The sequence below is a fragment of the Gracilinanus agilis genome, chromosome 4 (assembly GCF_016433145.1).
Source record: "Gracilinanus agilis isolate LMUSP501 chromosome 4, AgileGrace, whole genome shotgun sequence".
Taxonomy (NCBI): Eukaryota; Metazoa; Chordata; class Mammalia; order Didelphimorphia; family Didelphidae; genus Gracilinanus; species Gracilinanus agilis.
The window spans coordinates 228,441,526-228,457,486 of record NC_058133.1 but is presented as its reverse complement, the minus strand read 5'-3'; the positions used below and the strand labels follow the sequence as shown (position 1 = coordinate 228,457,486).

The following is a 15,961-nucleotide window of genomic DNA, read 5'->3' as shown; positions in this document are numbered from 1 at the left end:
CACACACACACACACACACACACACACACACACACACACACACACACAAATATTAGGATAAAAACAAAGGGATTTCTAGGGGTTTCTAAATCACAAAGAGCAAAACTGCCTAGAGTTCTCTTGCTCTAGAGGTATTGACCGAGCAGTTGGTGAGTGACCCTACCTAGCTAGGCCTAGTGCCAACAAGTAGAAGGCCAGTGTTTCTGGAAGCACCTTTGCAACCTGCTCGTGAGCACCATAGGAATCCAAATCCAAATGAGCAGGCCAAAGCTAGAAGAGAGATGTGGAAGGAAAAGAGGACAGTGCAGTGGGCTATATTCCATCAAATATCAGTTGCTGCCTTCCAAAAAAAAGGTAAGACCCATCCATCTTGCTCCCCCACCCAATTTCAAATGATCTAGAAATTATACTAGCTCTGGCCAAAGCCTATGGCCTGTTATCTTCACCTATGGATAGGAGATTTCTGTTTTCTTACCTAACAGACCTTAAAACATACCCAAAGGCCATTTGAGATTAAATACAACTTCTCTACTCCACTTATTCAAGTATCTTTAGCCCTCAATGTGACTCAGGGTTGAGCTATCAGTGTGAAATAGATAAAGGAAGTATTTGCTGGATATAGAATGGATTCCCAGGAGGGAACTCAACCAAAAGATTCTCTACTCAGATTCTATGGATTTATAGGAGCTTTTCCTCTCCAAACCCTCCTGATCATTAAGGAGCCAAGATAGGCACATCTTATGAGGACTGAAGGCCTCTTTTTTCTGCTTAATGAGCTCTTTACTTTATAATGCTCTACCTGAAACTGTGCAACTGAGTACTAATATGTACTCCCAGACAGAGCCAGAAAGGGATTGGTTGAATGTTCAGAAGATCATTAAATTGGCTAAAGGATCTGGAGACACACTAACCATGAGCCTGCCTGGGTATAAGCTCTGAGGAGAGGGGAGAGTTCACAAACTGTGTCTCTGAGATAAGTATAGCTCAAGAAAGCCAAGTTTCCTTACTGTTCCCCTTTCCCAAAGTCAAGAAGGTCCAACAATGTGGTCTAGGATTCACCCTCTCTCCTAAGGCCATAAAGTATTGTTAAACAGAGTCCTTGACTGTTAGAGAGGGCCAGAGCTCCTTCTGTGGCTGGGGCACTTTATGAGGGTCCAACAATAATCCTGATTGGCCTAACTAGTGGCCCAATTCTTTAAAAGTTCCATGGAAAACTACACAGATATAAGGCATGTAAGATTATGAAATATGAAACCAGCTCTACTAGAGGGAAACAAACATTAACGGTGGAACGACAGGTTTTGAAAAGGGATCATATTTGCTCACTCATCTTAATGTTTGAATAAAGTTTAGCATTGATCAGTTTCAGTTCTTTCTGAATGCTTTGGAAATACCACATAGGGCATTCCTTGTATATCTAAAATAGTTTCCTCTTCCTGTTGCTGATCAAAAAACCCCATGCTGAGCACTGGTCCTTTCTGTTTCTAATTAGTTATTCCAGTGGTCTGCTTAGTTAGTATAGGGTTGCCATCACTAGGAATTGGCTTGGAGGTGGTGAGAATTCCCCTGGGAGGGGGAATGCAGACACAGCAATGGAAGATGACAGAAATACAAGAGGGGAAATCACGTTTTGGGGGCAGTCAGAGGGCCTGTGAACAGATTAGTAACATACATGGTGAGAAGGAAGCCAGGGGATAGTCATAGGCAGCCGGATGTGCAAAGTCCTTTTCAAGACAAGGAAGACAAGGGGCAATGGCCCAATCTGCAGCATTGGCCATTCATGCATTTAAGAAGGCGAAGGCAGATAGTTCTGGACTAGGAGCCTCCTGTGAGGTGGCTCCTCTAGATAATCTCCATGGAGCCTCAGAACTTGATGCTAGCTGGAGAGGCTCTTCTCTAGCAGCCCCAGTCACAACCACACCTGTGTGAGCCACCAACTCCAGGCCGGCAAACAAAGAGCAGGGGATGGTTGGGGAGGCCAAAAGGCCACTTTCAGGAACAATGTCTGGCTCCAACGTGCCATTTGCAGCATTAGTGCCTGAAGAATCTTGGCTAGATCCAGTCCCATGTTCACCTACCAATCTGGGCTCAGCCTCCTCCAGACCTCTTTTAGCAGGAGTGATATCTCCTTGTGCTGAGATAGTTGTTATTTCTTGGTCTGCTGGGGATGCTGTGGCTGTGCCCCTGGGCAGGGAAGAGGAAGAACTCACTGGCTGCAGAAATGACTCGCCTCCAGCTAAAGGAGCAACATCTGTCAGCAGGTCAGCTGGGCAAAGAGCGGGATGAGATGAACTGGCGCTGGCCTGTGACAGGGGTCTTTTGTGGGAGGGATGGTTTCGGCACAGGGCCTCAAACTGCCTCAAAATCTGGAAACAGGGAGAGAAAGCAGAACTTAATCATCTGTGGTTTAAAGAAACATGAAAGGGGAAGCTTGGTGGCTCAGTGGATTGAGAGCCAGGCCTCAAGATGGAAGGTTCTGGGTTCAAATTTGGTCTCAGATGCTTCCTAGCACCCTAAGCAAATTACTTGACTCCCACTGACTAACCCTTACTGCTCTTCTACCTTGGAACTAATACACAGTATTGATTCTAAGATGGAAGGTTAAGAGTTAAAATTTAAAAAAAAAAAAGAAATATGAATTATGGCTCCAAGGAGAGTAGAACAAGCAGATTAATCATTCCTCCACAGCCATCTGGTTGTTTCTACTTGTCACATTCATCATTGCCATCCCTGGGTACTTTGATTAAGAGGACTGGGTTAGCAGATCTAACAAATAATAACAACAAATGTTTTTTCATTCATTCTTTTAAGCAACAGAAGGAGCAAGAACCAATCCCTTTAATAGCTTCATGTTTCTTTGCATAATTTGAGAAACCACAAAGATGCTGCCTCCATGATGACCCAAGAAAAAGGAGTTATCCTACACTCAAGCCCAACAGCCTACTTACACCTGCAGGCAAAACTAAGCCAGAGAGCTACCCACCTTGGTTGCCTTGTTGGTCACAGGGCCAGGGCTCCCTTCACTAAGCTGTTGCAGCTTGGGTTGGATGATGAAGAAAATATGGTCCTGAGAAAGCAGATCGGAGCACATGAGGGAGAAGATGGCACACATGGCTCTCTGAGGAGAAGATGAGGGAAGGTCAATCATACAGTTCCCCAAAGTGCTGCCAAACCCATGTCTGTCCCATGGGGCAAAAGAGGAGAGCTGGCACCTGCTGCCTTTTTCAGAGACCACTCCCAGGGTCAGCCTGATTTCATGCTTGCCTGGCTCCCTTCTTGGCTTTTCTTCTCTCACCCAAGAGTGAGGGGAGGACACAGAGTAAGCCTTCTCCTCCATACTCCCATCCTTCCTGACCATTTAATTTCTTAGTGCCCAGGGCTTGCCAAATGGTAATGAATCAAGAAAGTTCCAGAAGTGACTAATGGACAATTCTCCAACTCCTAATGTTCTCTCCAACTACTTGGTGAGAGGAAAATGACAGAGATAAGGACAAACAGTTTAGCAAGGCCTCCCTATTTTGATCATGCTGAATTACAGCCACCAAAGCTATCAGCATTCTGATTGGAAAAGAAGGAGCTATACATGCCTGGGGAAAGTTCAGGGAAATTGGAGAGACAATCTGGGTGGTCACTATAGGCTCCTAAGCAACACAGTATAGAGCACTTGGCCTGGAATCATGAAGGTCAGAGTTCAAATTTAGCCTCAGACACATACTAGCTGTGTGACCCTGGGCAAATCAGAGAACCTCTATCTGCCTCAGTTTCTTCAACTGTAAAATGAGGATCATAATAGAACCCACTTCACAGAGTTGTTGATAAGATGAGATAATATTCACAAAGCTCTTAGCATAGAATCTGGCACATAGTAAACACTTAATACATGCTTATTCCCTTCCTTTTCTTCCCTGCCTCCCACTCTCTACCTATCCCTCTCACCATCTGAACACATTCATTGGTTCTTCCAAGTTCCCGGTTCAAGAGTTCCAATACTGCTTCACAATTGAGCAGCCCACACCTATAGGAGAGAAAAGGTAAGTGATTCTATTGAAAAAGATCTAGCAAAGAAGGCTCAGGATGCTGGGGAGAGTAGGGGGTGGCCATCATCAGGGAGACAGACCAAGGAGGGAGGCCACAGGCCTGGGGAAGGCCAGCACAGGGGGAAATATATGACTATGCCTCTGATGCTGGTGTTAAAGCTCTGGGCATTAGCATGACCAGGAAAGGAAAGCAGTGTATGGAAGTAGGAAGTGACTCTGATCATCCAGAATATTAATTCCAGAAGAATGATGGCACTTAGCCCAGGCTCAGGCTTCAGTCAGTCTTATGCTTCCAAAAGTTAGGATCATCTCCCCTATTTCCTCTCCACCTCCCTCCAAGAACTGGTCAGGTCCCCAGTTCAGGGAAACAGAGGCCTGGGAAGAAGCAGCAATGAGTGCAGAGAAGGTGTGAGTGGCTCACTCTTTGGTGAAATGCTGCACCTCCTCTCGAGTCAGAAAGACCCGAGGTCCCTGGGTCACGGTGCTCACAAGGCTCATCTCTTGTAGACAGTCACTCAGTGGTACAGCCTCTACCCTGTCAGAAAGCATAATTTCATGTAAACTTTTCCCCAGAAACTGGAGGCTGAGAATTTTGGGTGGCTGGAGTCACAGAGGGAAAGGTTCAAGAGTTCCGACTCATCCCCTTGTCATCAGCAAGTGACCTTACAGGCACTAGGTCACATGGTTGTTTGGACCCTATCTTAAACTCTGACTTTTATTTCCTAACCCAACTGGGGATACATGGATGTAACCTTTGCAAAATAAAATCAAGGCAGTGGAACAGAAGAGGAAATCAAGTCAGATGCACACCTAGACAATGAGCTGCTGTGCTGAAATGTACTTCTTTTTGAGGAGTATAGGCAGTGGGCAAGCAGGGGTAGTCATTGGACAATAACAGTCACGAGTAAAGGGGCATCTAGGCAGTCAGAAGGGAATTGTCTTCTCTTTCACCTTCCTAGTATCTCCCTTTAGTGGTCAAATTTGGGAGAGTGGAACTAGATCCAATGTCCAATTTCAGGTCCCAAAAAATTCAATGTTAGTAAAGGGAAAGTTGGTTGGAAAGAAAAGATGTGGACCAGGAAAGTTTCTAGGTTGGTTGGTTGGAGTCTGTCTGTCTGTCTCTCATACTGGGAGAGATTCTTTTTATTATTGTTGTGATTGTTCTTCCTAAAGATTCAGATATACATACACTCTCTTCCTTTCCCACAATAAAACTTTCTCTCCCTTTGTTACAAATTAGTATAGTCAAACAAAACAAACCAACAATTTGCCCATGTCTGAAAACGTATGCTTCATCCCATTCCTACAGTCTACCACCCCTCTGCTGAAAAAAGGTAGACGTCTCTCCAGGTAGATTTCTAGAGAGACAACTAAAACAGAAGTAGCTCTGACCACTGATCCCTGCCTAGAAATAAAAGGGAAACCTGACAAAGACAGACCCCTTCTGCTGCAGTAGCTCAGACCATCAACTTCCCAAATTACCAGTGATGGCTTACCTCTCTGTTATATCTCCAATCTCCCGGCTGGCTCCTGAGTGGCTATCGCTGTCAGATTTGCTTCCAGAGTCGGAGGCTCTGCTGAGTTCCCCGTTCTCCTGAGATGAGTTCTGGGAGCTGGGGTCACTGTCCATCTCCTCCCAGCCGCCCCCCGCCTGCCCAGGCTGGTGCCTCACTGCAGAAATGGGGATGTCAGATAAGCCCCAAAAAGAGCCTCAGTCCTTCCCATGTCACCCGCTCCTCAGCTCTATGGGGACTCCATCCATCGGAGACTCCACGGGAGTAGCCATAAAGGGCAGAGCCCCTGAGGAGAAGGGTCTGTGTTGATCTGCTGGATTCAAGTCAATTCAATACAACAAAGATTTATTAAAGCATCTGCTGGGTACAAGGCACTGTGCCAGGTAGAGTATGGGAGCCGGCTCTGCTCAAAGGCCTAAAGATGCCTTTTTTTTCTATTTTGCTGAGGCAGACCAAAGAGGAAGTGAGGCTCAAAAGGAGAGCGGGCATGAGGTCAACCCTGAGGCCCTGAAGTCTAGGTCCTGCCACTGAAGCTCTATACAATGTTGACAAGGCCTACCCTCCTGAGGCCAAGTCTTGTCATTATAAATGGGACTGATGATGATAACCTCTCCAGAGAACTGGGAAGACTTTTACAAATACATTCTGTAAAGAGCTAAGGGATGAAAATAGCTGAGGAGCACAAGGTGAGGCAGAACACAGGAGAAATCAGGCTAAGAACCTTTGAGATATGGGATTCCCTAGATCTCCTCACTCACTAACTTATGAAGTTAGCCCCAGCAAGGACAATATAAGTGGAAACTCACTGTTATCATATAGAAGATTCCATGTCCTTACCTTCCATCTCTTTATCCTTCACTAAATTGCTGAGGGTCATTGAGTTCACATCACTGAATTTGCAGCTTTTTTTTTTAAACCATTATTTCTATTCTAGTAACAATTCTAAGACAGAAGGGCAAGGGCTAGATAAAAGGAATTAAGTAGTTTGCCCAGGGTCACATAGCTGCAAAGATCACATTTGAACCCAAGACCTCCCAAAACCAGGCTTGGCACTCTATCCACTGTGCCACCTAGCTGTCCTCATGCAGCTCTTTCTTTACACTCTACCCTCAACCCGTAGGTTGTCTATACAATGTTAGCTTAAGAAAGGCAATGTTCTATCCCTATCCTTATGGACTTCTGGTCCTAGGAGAGAAGAAAAGTTTGCCTGATGGCAAGGAATGGAACCTAGATTCTCTTCTGTGGGGTGGTCATTCTCCCTAAATCTGCTCATTGATGGGTGGCGAGAGAATCAAACAGGAAGAGGAGAAGCATCCATGGGATCATACCTCGGACACTCTGGGTGGGCACTGATGGCGGTTTCCTAGGAGCAAAGTGACCGTGGCCAGCAGAGGGTGCCACTACAGGCTGGTAGGTGTCTTCCCTCAGCACCTGACTCTGGATAGTGGAGCTCTCATGCCCAGGGAGCACAGCATTAGCCACCACCTCAACAGCCTTCTGGATGGTGCTAAGAAGGGCTTCACCTGCAGAGCCTGTGCCAGAGGAGAGAAGAGAGGATCACAGTCTGATCCAAACCCCCAATTTATAGTTCTGACTTAAGATTTGGGAATGGAGACAGGGAGGGAAGAGATGTTTTCCTCCAGGACTGTGTGTGTGGTCTGCTCTCTGCTTCTAGAACTCAGGAAATGAAAGCTGAGTCACTTGATGTTACCTAGGGACATCAGGCCTCTGCGGGGTGGGATCCAAGTTTAGGAGGGACTAGAAGTCATGTAGGACAAGAAGATAATTCTGGCACTATATCCTTCCCAGTATGCTCTGCCTAATCCCTGATTCTTGAACCCGACAAGCCCAGGCTTAGCCACATCTGACCACAAGGACAACATCTTAGTATTCCCAAAGCTATAGTAGGACTGTATTTTTGTGCTCCCTCAAAACACTGAATCTCTACCCCAGGGCTAAGGAGCAGCAACTAAGAAAATACACATGCATGCATGTGCGCACACACGCACACACAGTCAGGCTAAGAAATAAGCTGGAGGTGGGGCAGCTAGGAATCTCAGTGGATGGAGAGCCTGGGTTCAAATCTGACCTCAGATATTTCCTAGTTGTGTGATTCTGGAAACATTACTTTACCTCCATTACCTAGCCCTGAACATTCTTCTGCCTTGGAACCAATATATAGTATTGATTCTATGATAGAACGTAAGGGTTTAAAAAAAAAAAAAAGCAGCAGCAGCTGGAGGGAACTGACTGACTTCTAGTATCTGCTCTGCTTCAAATTAAAGGTATCACTTGATTATTCTAGGTATTCTGTTTCCTCATATATAAAGATAAAGCAAGATGACAGGTATGAAAGTATCTTGAAAAGTTAAAGATATACAAATTTAAGGGACTGATATTATTATTAAAGCATAGATAGGGGGGAAGAAAGAAAAAAAAGTAACAGAAACAGAAGAGAAAGAAGTGAAGTCATCTTCCCTGATTCATTAGAATTCCCTGGGTGACTGACCCTTGGGAAGTCTCTGAATCACTTGGTTTCAGCTGCCTGAGGTTGCTCCAGCAGGTTAGAGCAGAGGGTATCTGTTGGCCTTTCCAGGGAATATTCATAGCTGAGATTTATACATATACATATACATACATATATACATATATATATGTATATACACACACATATTTATTTATGTTTACAAATTGCTTTGCATATATTTCCTTTAATCCCATTGAATAGACATTACATGCCAATAACATCTGAACATGGATACATGAGATGCTACAAGGTGCAGATCCACATAAGACAAAATGGGCATACTGTAATGTATAGAAATAGTCAACCATTTTCTGTAGGTGCAGAAAGCAATTTGCCCCTTTAGAACTCAGAACCTGGCAAAGCAGCCCTGGGCATGTGCCAATCTGACAGTTAGGAAAGGAGTATAAATTGAGGTGCACAGACCCCTCAACCCCACTTCTTCTTCTTTGGGTTGTGTAAAAGTGAAAATTGGGAAAAGCCATCTAGAAGTGTATATATTTCTATGGACATGGGAAATGTATCAAAACTACATTTCCCGTGGTCCAGCTGTTTCCGTTTCCGGGTCTTTGGGGGCATGGGGAGGTCTACGTCGACGCAGGAAGAGTTTAAATCTCCTGGGTTAGGAGGGAGTGGTCTCTTTTGCGAGTAGGCCATGGCCAGGAAAGAGGAGACAGTAATGGAGGCGGCAGTTTTGAATGCTTACAAGCGCGTGGTCTGATAACTTTATCTATAAACATGGCTTTAATTAAAATACTAATTTATATATTTATACCAGCCTTTATCATTTTTAATATTAATAGTGGGGAGGCAGGAGGGTGTTTGCTATCTGGGCCTCAGGAGGAGAGAGATTGATATAGGCAGGCAAGCAGGGTTAACTACATTGCTAACTATATCAATAATCATAGTATTGATAGGCTACATGAACTTTACCAAATAAAATCACCTTATTAAACTATCAAGAATCAAAAATAGCCTCTGACCTAGGGAGACTTTATAGTTCCCTGGGCTCAGCATCAAACAGATTCCATACTAATTTCAGAGTCAAGGGAGACTCTCAAAAGTCCCTTGATCTCTGCACCTAGGACATCTTTATATTTAAATATTAACATAACTTATTATACTTTTAGGCAAGATTAATCAGGGTTCACCTACTTCCCTCTCTTCCATCTCTCAGTTTACCTTCCTGTCAAATTACCCAAATAAACCCAGTTAATCTTCAAGTCTCTAATAGTCTTATTCAAGAGTTAGACAAGTAGGGGCAGCTGGGCTAGCTCAGTGGATTGAGAGCCAGGCCTAGAGACGAAAGGTCCTAGGTTCAAGTCCGGGCTCAGACACTTCCCAGCTGGGTGACCCTGAGCGACTATGTGTCCCATTGCCTACTGGTTGTGGCCCTATGCTCCTTGAATGGAGTCCCAGGATAAAAATTAAAAAAAAAAAAAAAAAAAAAAAGAGAGAGAGAGTTAGACAACTTACCTTATTAAAGACAACAGATAATCCTAATCAGATCATGGTAACAACCTAGTTGATCAAATTACATCTAGATCAAGCTGGTGCTAAACCCATAAACATTGTTAAGGTCCTAGGAAGTCAAGACCTACTTCCTAGTTACATCTAATCCAACAGACAGCTAGGAGCTGTTACTAGGGTTTGAAGTCAGTCTTGAGAATTCTAACTCCTTCAGGGAAGCTTTGTCAGGCTAGTGTGGGAAGCAAATCTCTGCTCCTATATCTTAGCTAAACAACAGTACTTCTCTGATTGTGTTAATAACACAATCCTCTTGTGTTCATAACAGTTTAATCTATACTACACTTCTCTTGATGATAATGAAAGAGAGGCGCAGAGTGTTTATGTGGCTTGCTCATGGTCTCTCAGCTAGTAAGTTTCTGAGGAAGGACTTGAATCCAGGCCTTCCTGACTCTAATTTGACACTCCTTATAGCATTATACCACAGCTCACTCTCACTTTCTCACTCTTCCCCTCTTCCCACCCTTCAACATTCTTTGATCTTATTTAAAAAAACAAGACAAAATAAATGTGAATCTAGTGAGGAGAAGGGAAGGTCAGAGGACCACTTCGATAGTCCCAGATATTATTGGAAGTCAAGCCTCAGGTTGCCTCCTCTCTGACCAACCCAAGACTCAGCTCTCAACTTTCTTGAACTTAGGTCAAGGCCACAGTGCCCATTTCCTGAGCATGGCTCTAAACCCTGGTAACAGTGTTGCCAAATCCTTAGTCCTCAAAGTCCTTAGCCTTTATTTCTATGAACTGTGCTTCAGAGAAATCAAGATACCCTAGGCTTTTTTCTCTCCCTGATATAGCACTTGAAATTTTGCAAATAAAGCCTTACCTACCTTATTTCTGTTGATTGGTTTTCCAAAAGACCCTCTGGCTGCCTGGCCCATGCCATCTTCAGATGGACAGAGCAGTAAGATCAGCAAGAGAAGCCTCTGAACTAAGAGGGCTGGAAATGGAGTTCCACTGTAAATACTCACCAGAACTTCCCCTGTCTTTGGTGTAGCCAAAGCCTTGGAGGGTGCTATAGGAACTGGCCTGGGAGCCCATACCTTGGGAGAAAGAAAAACACTTTCAGTTGGAAATGAGGCTGGTCTTTCTAAGGAGCAATTCTACATTCACTGAATAGAGGATCTCCAGGGAGAAGGGAACAAAGAGAGATGATAGATTCTCTCCATTTTGTCTCAGTAAGAACTGACTTAAAAGGGCCCAGGGATAAAAGGGGCTGGAAACTGACTGAAAGGGAAAGGAAGATGAGAAGGGAGTATCTACTTTACCTGTTGAAGGAAGGGGCCTAGGAGACTGAGTGGAAGGCAATGGCAACAGAGAATCAGAAAACAAAGCACTTGCCAAGTCCTAGAAGAGGGATGGAAAATATATCAGTGTCCATTAGTGTCTACCACAGCTCTAGGTCCTGCCTTCTGCTGTCCTTCCAGGTCTCCACTCTGGGCTCTGGAGCCCCCAGCCCCAGGATCTCTTCCTTACTGAGTGAGAAGCTAAAGGGGCCTGAATAAACAATAATGAATGGAAATTCTGTCCCTGAGTCCTCATATCAGCAAGCAACACCTCAAAGATGATCTCACTGTCTGGGTGAGAAAGAAAAGGAAACTGGAAGACCAATTCTGAGACCCCAGAATGACTCTCCCCAAACTTAGAATGTTCAATAGGCTAGGACCCAGAGGGAGGCCTCCTTGTCCAACATTGCTTAACTTTAAACCCTAGCTTTGAGACTCACCTGAGCAGCCATTCGGACCTTCTGATACAAGCTGTTTCCATGAAGAGGATCTGGAAGACCCCCAAATACTACAAAACAAAGAAGACAGGGAATAGAAGGAAAAAAAAAAACCTGAGGCTCTGAGTTTAGATGCCATTTACTCCCAAATGTATAGAATGACTTCTTGATTCCAGTCCATTTAGAAATGATTCTCTGTATATGAGCACTAGATTGCTCCAAAAAGCCCCACTTCCTGCATTCCTCAATAACTTCTCTGCAGTCTCTCTGTTCCACTCTGTAGGAGTGTGATGGGGAACCTATGGCATGGATGCCAAAAAGAGCATGCAGAGTCCTCTCTCTGTGGGCATGGCTGCAGTCCCTTGCCAGAATTCCTTACTAGAAAGCCAGAGGTACTCAGGGTGAAGCTGTTCCTCAAACCCTCTCCATGCCTGAGGACATTCCTCACTGCACCTCTGCCCAGCAGCCAATGGGAACACTTCCTCCCTCCCCCTTCTGGGTTAAGTGGGGGGAGGTGAGATGGGGAGGCACAGCACTCAGTCCAGGGTGTGTGTGTGTGTGTGTGTGTGTGTGTGTGTGTGTGTATTCTGTCTCTAAAAGGTTTGCCATCACTGCTCTAAGATTTCTTTCCCTCAAGCACTTGGATCTCTCTGGGTTAGCCTCCAGGAAATTTGTGAACTTTCTTTCTCTGGGGATTTTCAGGAACTAGAGAGCTAACTATCTATCAGTGCCAAGTTTAAATGAGGTCCTGATCAAAGGCACAGATTAGGAGACATTGGAGGGGCCTTACTACCATTGCACTCCTCCAGTCACAGAGCAGCTGGCTGGAACAGGCAGCAGCAATGATGCCCATCCTAGAGATATATTCTGTAGGACAGTGATGGCGAACCTTTTAGAGACCAAGTACCCAAACTGCAAGCTGCATGGAGAGGGGGAGGGGAGCAGCCAGCCCAGGATCCCTCTGGCTTTCTATAGTGAACTCTATGTTGGGGTGAAAGCTAGTGCCCACAGAGAGGGGTTTGCCAACACTACTCAAGGACATACCACTAAGAGCCTTTAACATTTTTCCAGGGAGATGCTCTTGTCAGTGCTTTTCATTTCTCTCTTCCCAAGAGGACAAAGTTTAATCAGTGCTGAGTACAGACATTTAATGTGGAAAGACTGATGGAACCAAAATTAAGAGTTAAGAATTGAAGACCCAATTCTAGATCAACCTATTTTTTTGCTCAGAATCTCCCTTTCCCCAGCTCCTAGGCAGGCTTTATCTTAATCAGTAACTGTCCCTTCATTGGCTCAGATTGTCATTCAATTTCCCCCTTCAACTGGCTCCAGGTAACAGTCCCAGAGGAGTAGAAAGGGGCCAAACCAGGCTGAGGGTCTGGGATGTAGGATGGAGTTCAAACCTTCTCCATTCTGAAACCAAACTTTTATAGTCTTCCCTACCATCCAGATTTCTGTGAAATGACAATACTGTTTCCTAATTAATGTTAGGAAAGGGTCAAATTCCAATCTAAAACTGATAGGGAAAGGAAACTGAATATTCAACCTGAACCCTCCCCTCTTTTCTCTATGATCCCCCAATAGGGACTAGTGCTAAAATTTTGATACCTGCTGCTTCCTGAATGAAGGAAGAATTGCGTTTGAGTGAGAGCAGAAAGGAGGTGGAGCCATGGCTACACATGTACAGCAAGATTTTCAGGGCCTGGGAAGAGAAAATGTGAAAAGGCCACATTGGGCTGTACCTCAAACACAATGACATAGCCCCAGGGCCTAGAAAGTCTCATGCCCTACTCTAGCATACACAAACATCCCGGCTTGGTAGCCATACCATCATCCTCTTGCTTCTCCTGGGACCATTCTGGAAACTGAGTCCTGTCTAGGCTCTGGTCTGGCTTGTCTGATTCAACCAGGGCCCTGAGAACCAGTCAGGGGTCCCCCCCCTCTTCCTCAATCCTGCTTACCTTAAGTTTAACATGGCAGGAGTTACTCTGCAAGCGATTCAGGAGGTACTCCAACAGACACTGGCTGCTTCCCACTGACTCGTGGGAAATTTCTGGGAGGCAATCATGTTAGGGAAAGGACAATCAGGTTCCAAACTGCACTGAAGGGGATGGGAAAATTGGGCCTTCCAAGTATAATCTACTTTTTTTCTATAGTCATTTCTTTTGAGGAAAAACTATAACTTAGGTTTAGTTGAAGACACAGGAAATAGGCTTCTTCTGTCTTCCTGGCCCCATCACCCAACCACTTCAAAGTGCTGCCTAAGTAATTCAATAATCCACAATAGGTGATCCTACCAAAAACTGTAGCTGGGAAGCAGCTAGGTGGCTCAGTGGATGGAGTCCTAATCAGTCCTAGAAATGGGAGTTCAAATCTGGCCTCAAATACTTACTAGCTGTGTAAACCTGAGCAAGTCACTTAACTCCCATCACCTACTTTACAACTATTCTGCCTTTGAACCAATACATAATGGGTTCCAAGATGTCTTGTTGCTAACCAAACCCCATAGCTTTTTTATGGCCTGTCCCAAAACCTGCTTTTCTTTCCTTCTTGGGAAAAGGATACTAGCAATCTCTTCAAACAGGTAGCCAGGGCATGGGACATCATCATCAGACGTCCCTTTCATCAGAATTGGGAGCTAGATAAAAGCAAGAGAACCACACTCCATTGGTAAACTTTCCACACACAAACACCCCTATATATCTATATCTGCTATTTAGGAACAGTTCTTTCCATGCATGGGAGGTCTTGTCACCAAAGAATGTGAACCTCTACCATGTTGGTGTTGCTATGTCTCCACATTAGACTATTAGCTCCTTGAGGGTAAGGGCTGTTTTTGCCTTTCTCTGTATCCCCAAGTAGCTGGCACATCACAGGTGCTTGGTCAATACTGACTTAGTAAAGCCTATGAGTTTCTTTCTCAGAGTAATGACTATTTTGAATCTTTTCTCCATGTGTTTTGTGAAGCCTATGGACCCCTTTCTAAGAACTGTCAAGACTCCAAAATTAACCCCTTGCTAATGCCTTTTCATTTTCCTGAGTTGTCATGTTCCCCAGGCCCAGACCTAGCAGCACCAGGAACAAACCTAGCATATCTCAATCAATCAAGATGTGCTATGAGCTTGGCATAATAGCCCTTTGCAGGTGTACACTCAGGATGAACTCTGCTGCTATCAATCTGTTACTGTCAAAATCATATACCAGAACAGAACCATGGGCCAACTCAGACCAAACATGTCAGCTCTGAGTAATGGAGAACACCTGCATGGACCGCATCTCAAGCAACATGGCTCTGTCATTAAAAGACTTTCAATTGCCAGACAAAACTGACTGTCCTCCTCTTGGATGCTGGACAATCTCTGTCTTGTTGCTAACCAAACTTTAACACTGTTATAGATATACCTTCTTTGTCTTCTCACAACTAAGGCACTTGGGTAACGGTCTTTCCCTGTCATGCCATGATTTGTCCTTACCCTCAAACAAAATAAAACTTTAAAGTACTTTGAGTGATTCTCCTTTAAATGTATGAAATAGAATTATAAGGGAAACTAATTCTACTGAAATATAGACTATTTTAGAAAACAAAGTTCATGGATCACAGCTAAGAACTTCAGGCTTAAGAAGTTAAGAGTTCTTGGTTCAGGTGAGAAGAGAGGAGATACTTGGAGAGGACATAAAAAGAGAAGTAATTACTAAGAGGAGGGTTCTAGGTCTGGATAAGGAAGAAAGAAGACCAAATGATCCAGAATAGGAAAATACTGTGTGGAGACACTGACTAGGAGGAAAGGAACCATACTTCGGGTCCAGCAGTGGAATGGGTTAGGAGAGCAAACCCTTATCAAAAGGAGAGGATCTTGGAATTAAAGCCTTGTTTGGATGACAGTGGAAGGGGATGATGAGGATCACAGGACAACAAGAGCTGGTGCTAGAGAGGAGACTGGAGACCTTCTAGCCTACCCAACCTATTTTACAGAGGTGAAAACTGAGACCCAGATGTTTTCGGCACGTGTAGCCGATTGAAGTGGGGAAGACAGGGGCTCTCAACCTTAGTTAGGGAGGCCTGAGACTGCAGACTTGGCTGAGAAGGGCAGGAAAGGCGGGAGGTCAGAGGCCGCAGGAGACCTAAGGCCCTGCCAGGATTTCTGCCCGAGAACGGGAGGTCAGGTGAGTTCTGCCGGAGAAACGGCTCCGGTTGGAGGCGAGGGCAGCGTGAAGGCCGAAGCCCAGGTCTCCTGGGTATCGGGTGAACTCATGGGCCTGGATTCCGGGGCTCGGATCCGGGCTGGTACTCACTCTGTGTAAGAAGCTGAGCCGGTCCCGGAGCTGCGGAGCGGCCATGATGCCCGGACACCCTCACCAGCCGGCACTAACTTCCGCCAATCACCGTACTGGAGCGGGCACTATAGACCAATAGCTCATGGTGGGGCGGAACCCCGAGGGCACTCTTAATAAACAAATTGATCCCAGACCAATCCGAAGTCGGAGAACGGAAACAGACGAGGGAAACGAACCAATGGCAAGACTCTGAGAGAAGCAAGTGAATCCGACTGGGAAGCGGGTCACGGTGATGGCGGGCAGGGGGAGGGGAAATTATCATTAAACCAATAAAAGAGCTAGTCTAAAGTTAAAGACAGATGTT

General features: G+C 45.0%; 1 protein-coding gene across 1 annotated transcript; it reads right to left on the bottom strand.

Moving 5' to 3' along the window:
- Positions 1-49: 49 nt before the first annotated feature.
- On the bottom strand, positions 50-15,660 carry TEPSIN (TEPSIN adaptor related protein complex 4 accessory protein). The gene is made up of 13 exons (XM_044673041.1): positions 15,616-15,660; positions 13,888-13,960; positions 13,284-13,375; positions 12,931-13,024; positions 11,326-11,393; positions 10,868-10,946; positions 10,571-10,642; positions 6,880-7,083; positions 5,534-5,708; positions 4,459-4,572; positions 3,937-4,015; positions 2,984-3,118; positions 50-2,366 (listed from the first exon to the last, which is right to left on the bottom strand). Exons 1-13 carry the CDS (start codon positions 15,658-15,660, stop codon positions 1,779-1,781), a joined length of 1,818 nt encoding a protein of 605 aa, XP_044528976.1. The 3' UTR covers positions 50-1,778.
- Between the last annotated feature and the right edge of the window lie 301 nt (positions 15,661-15,961).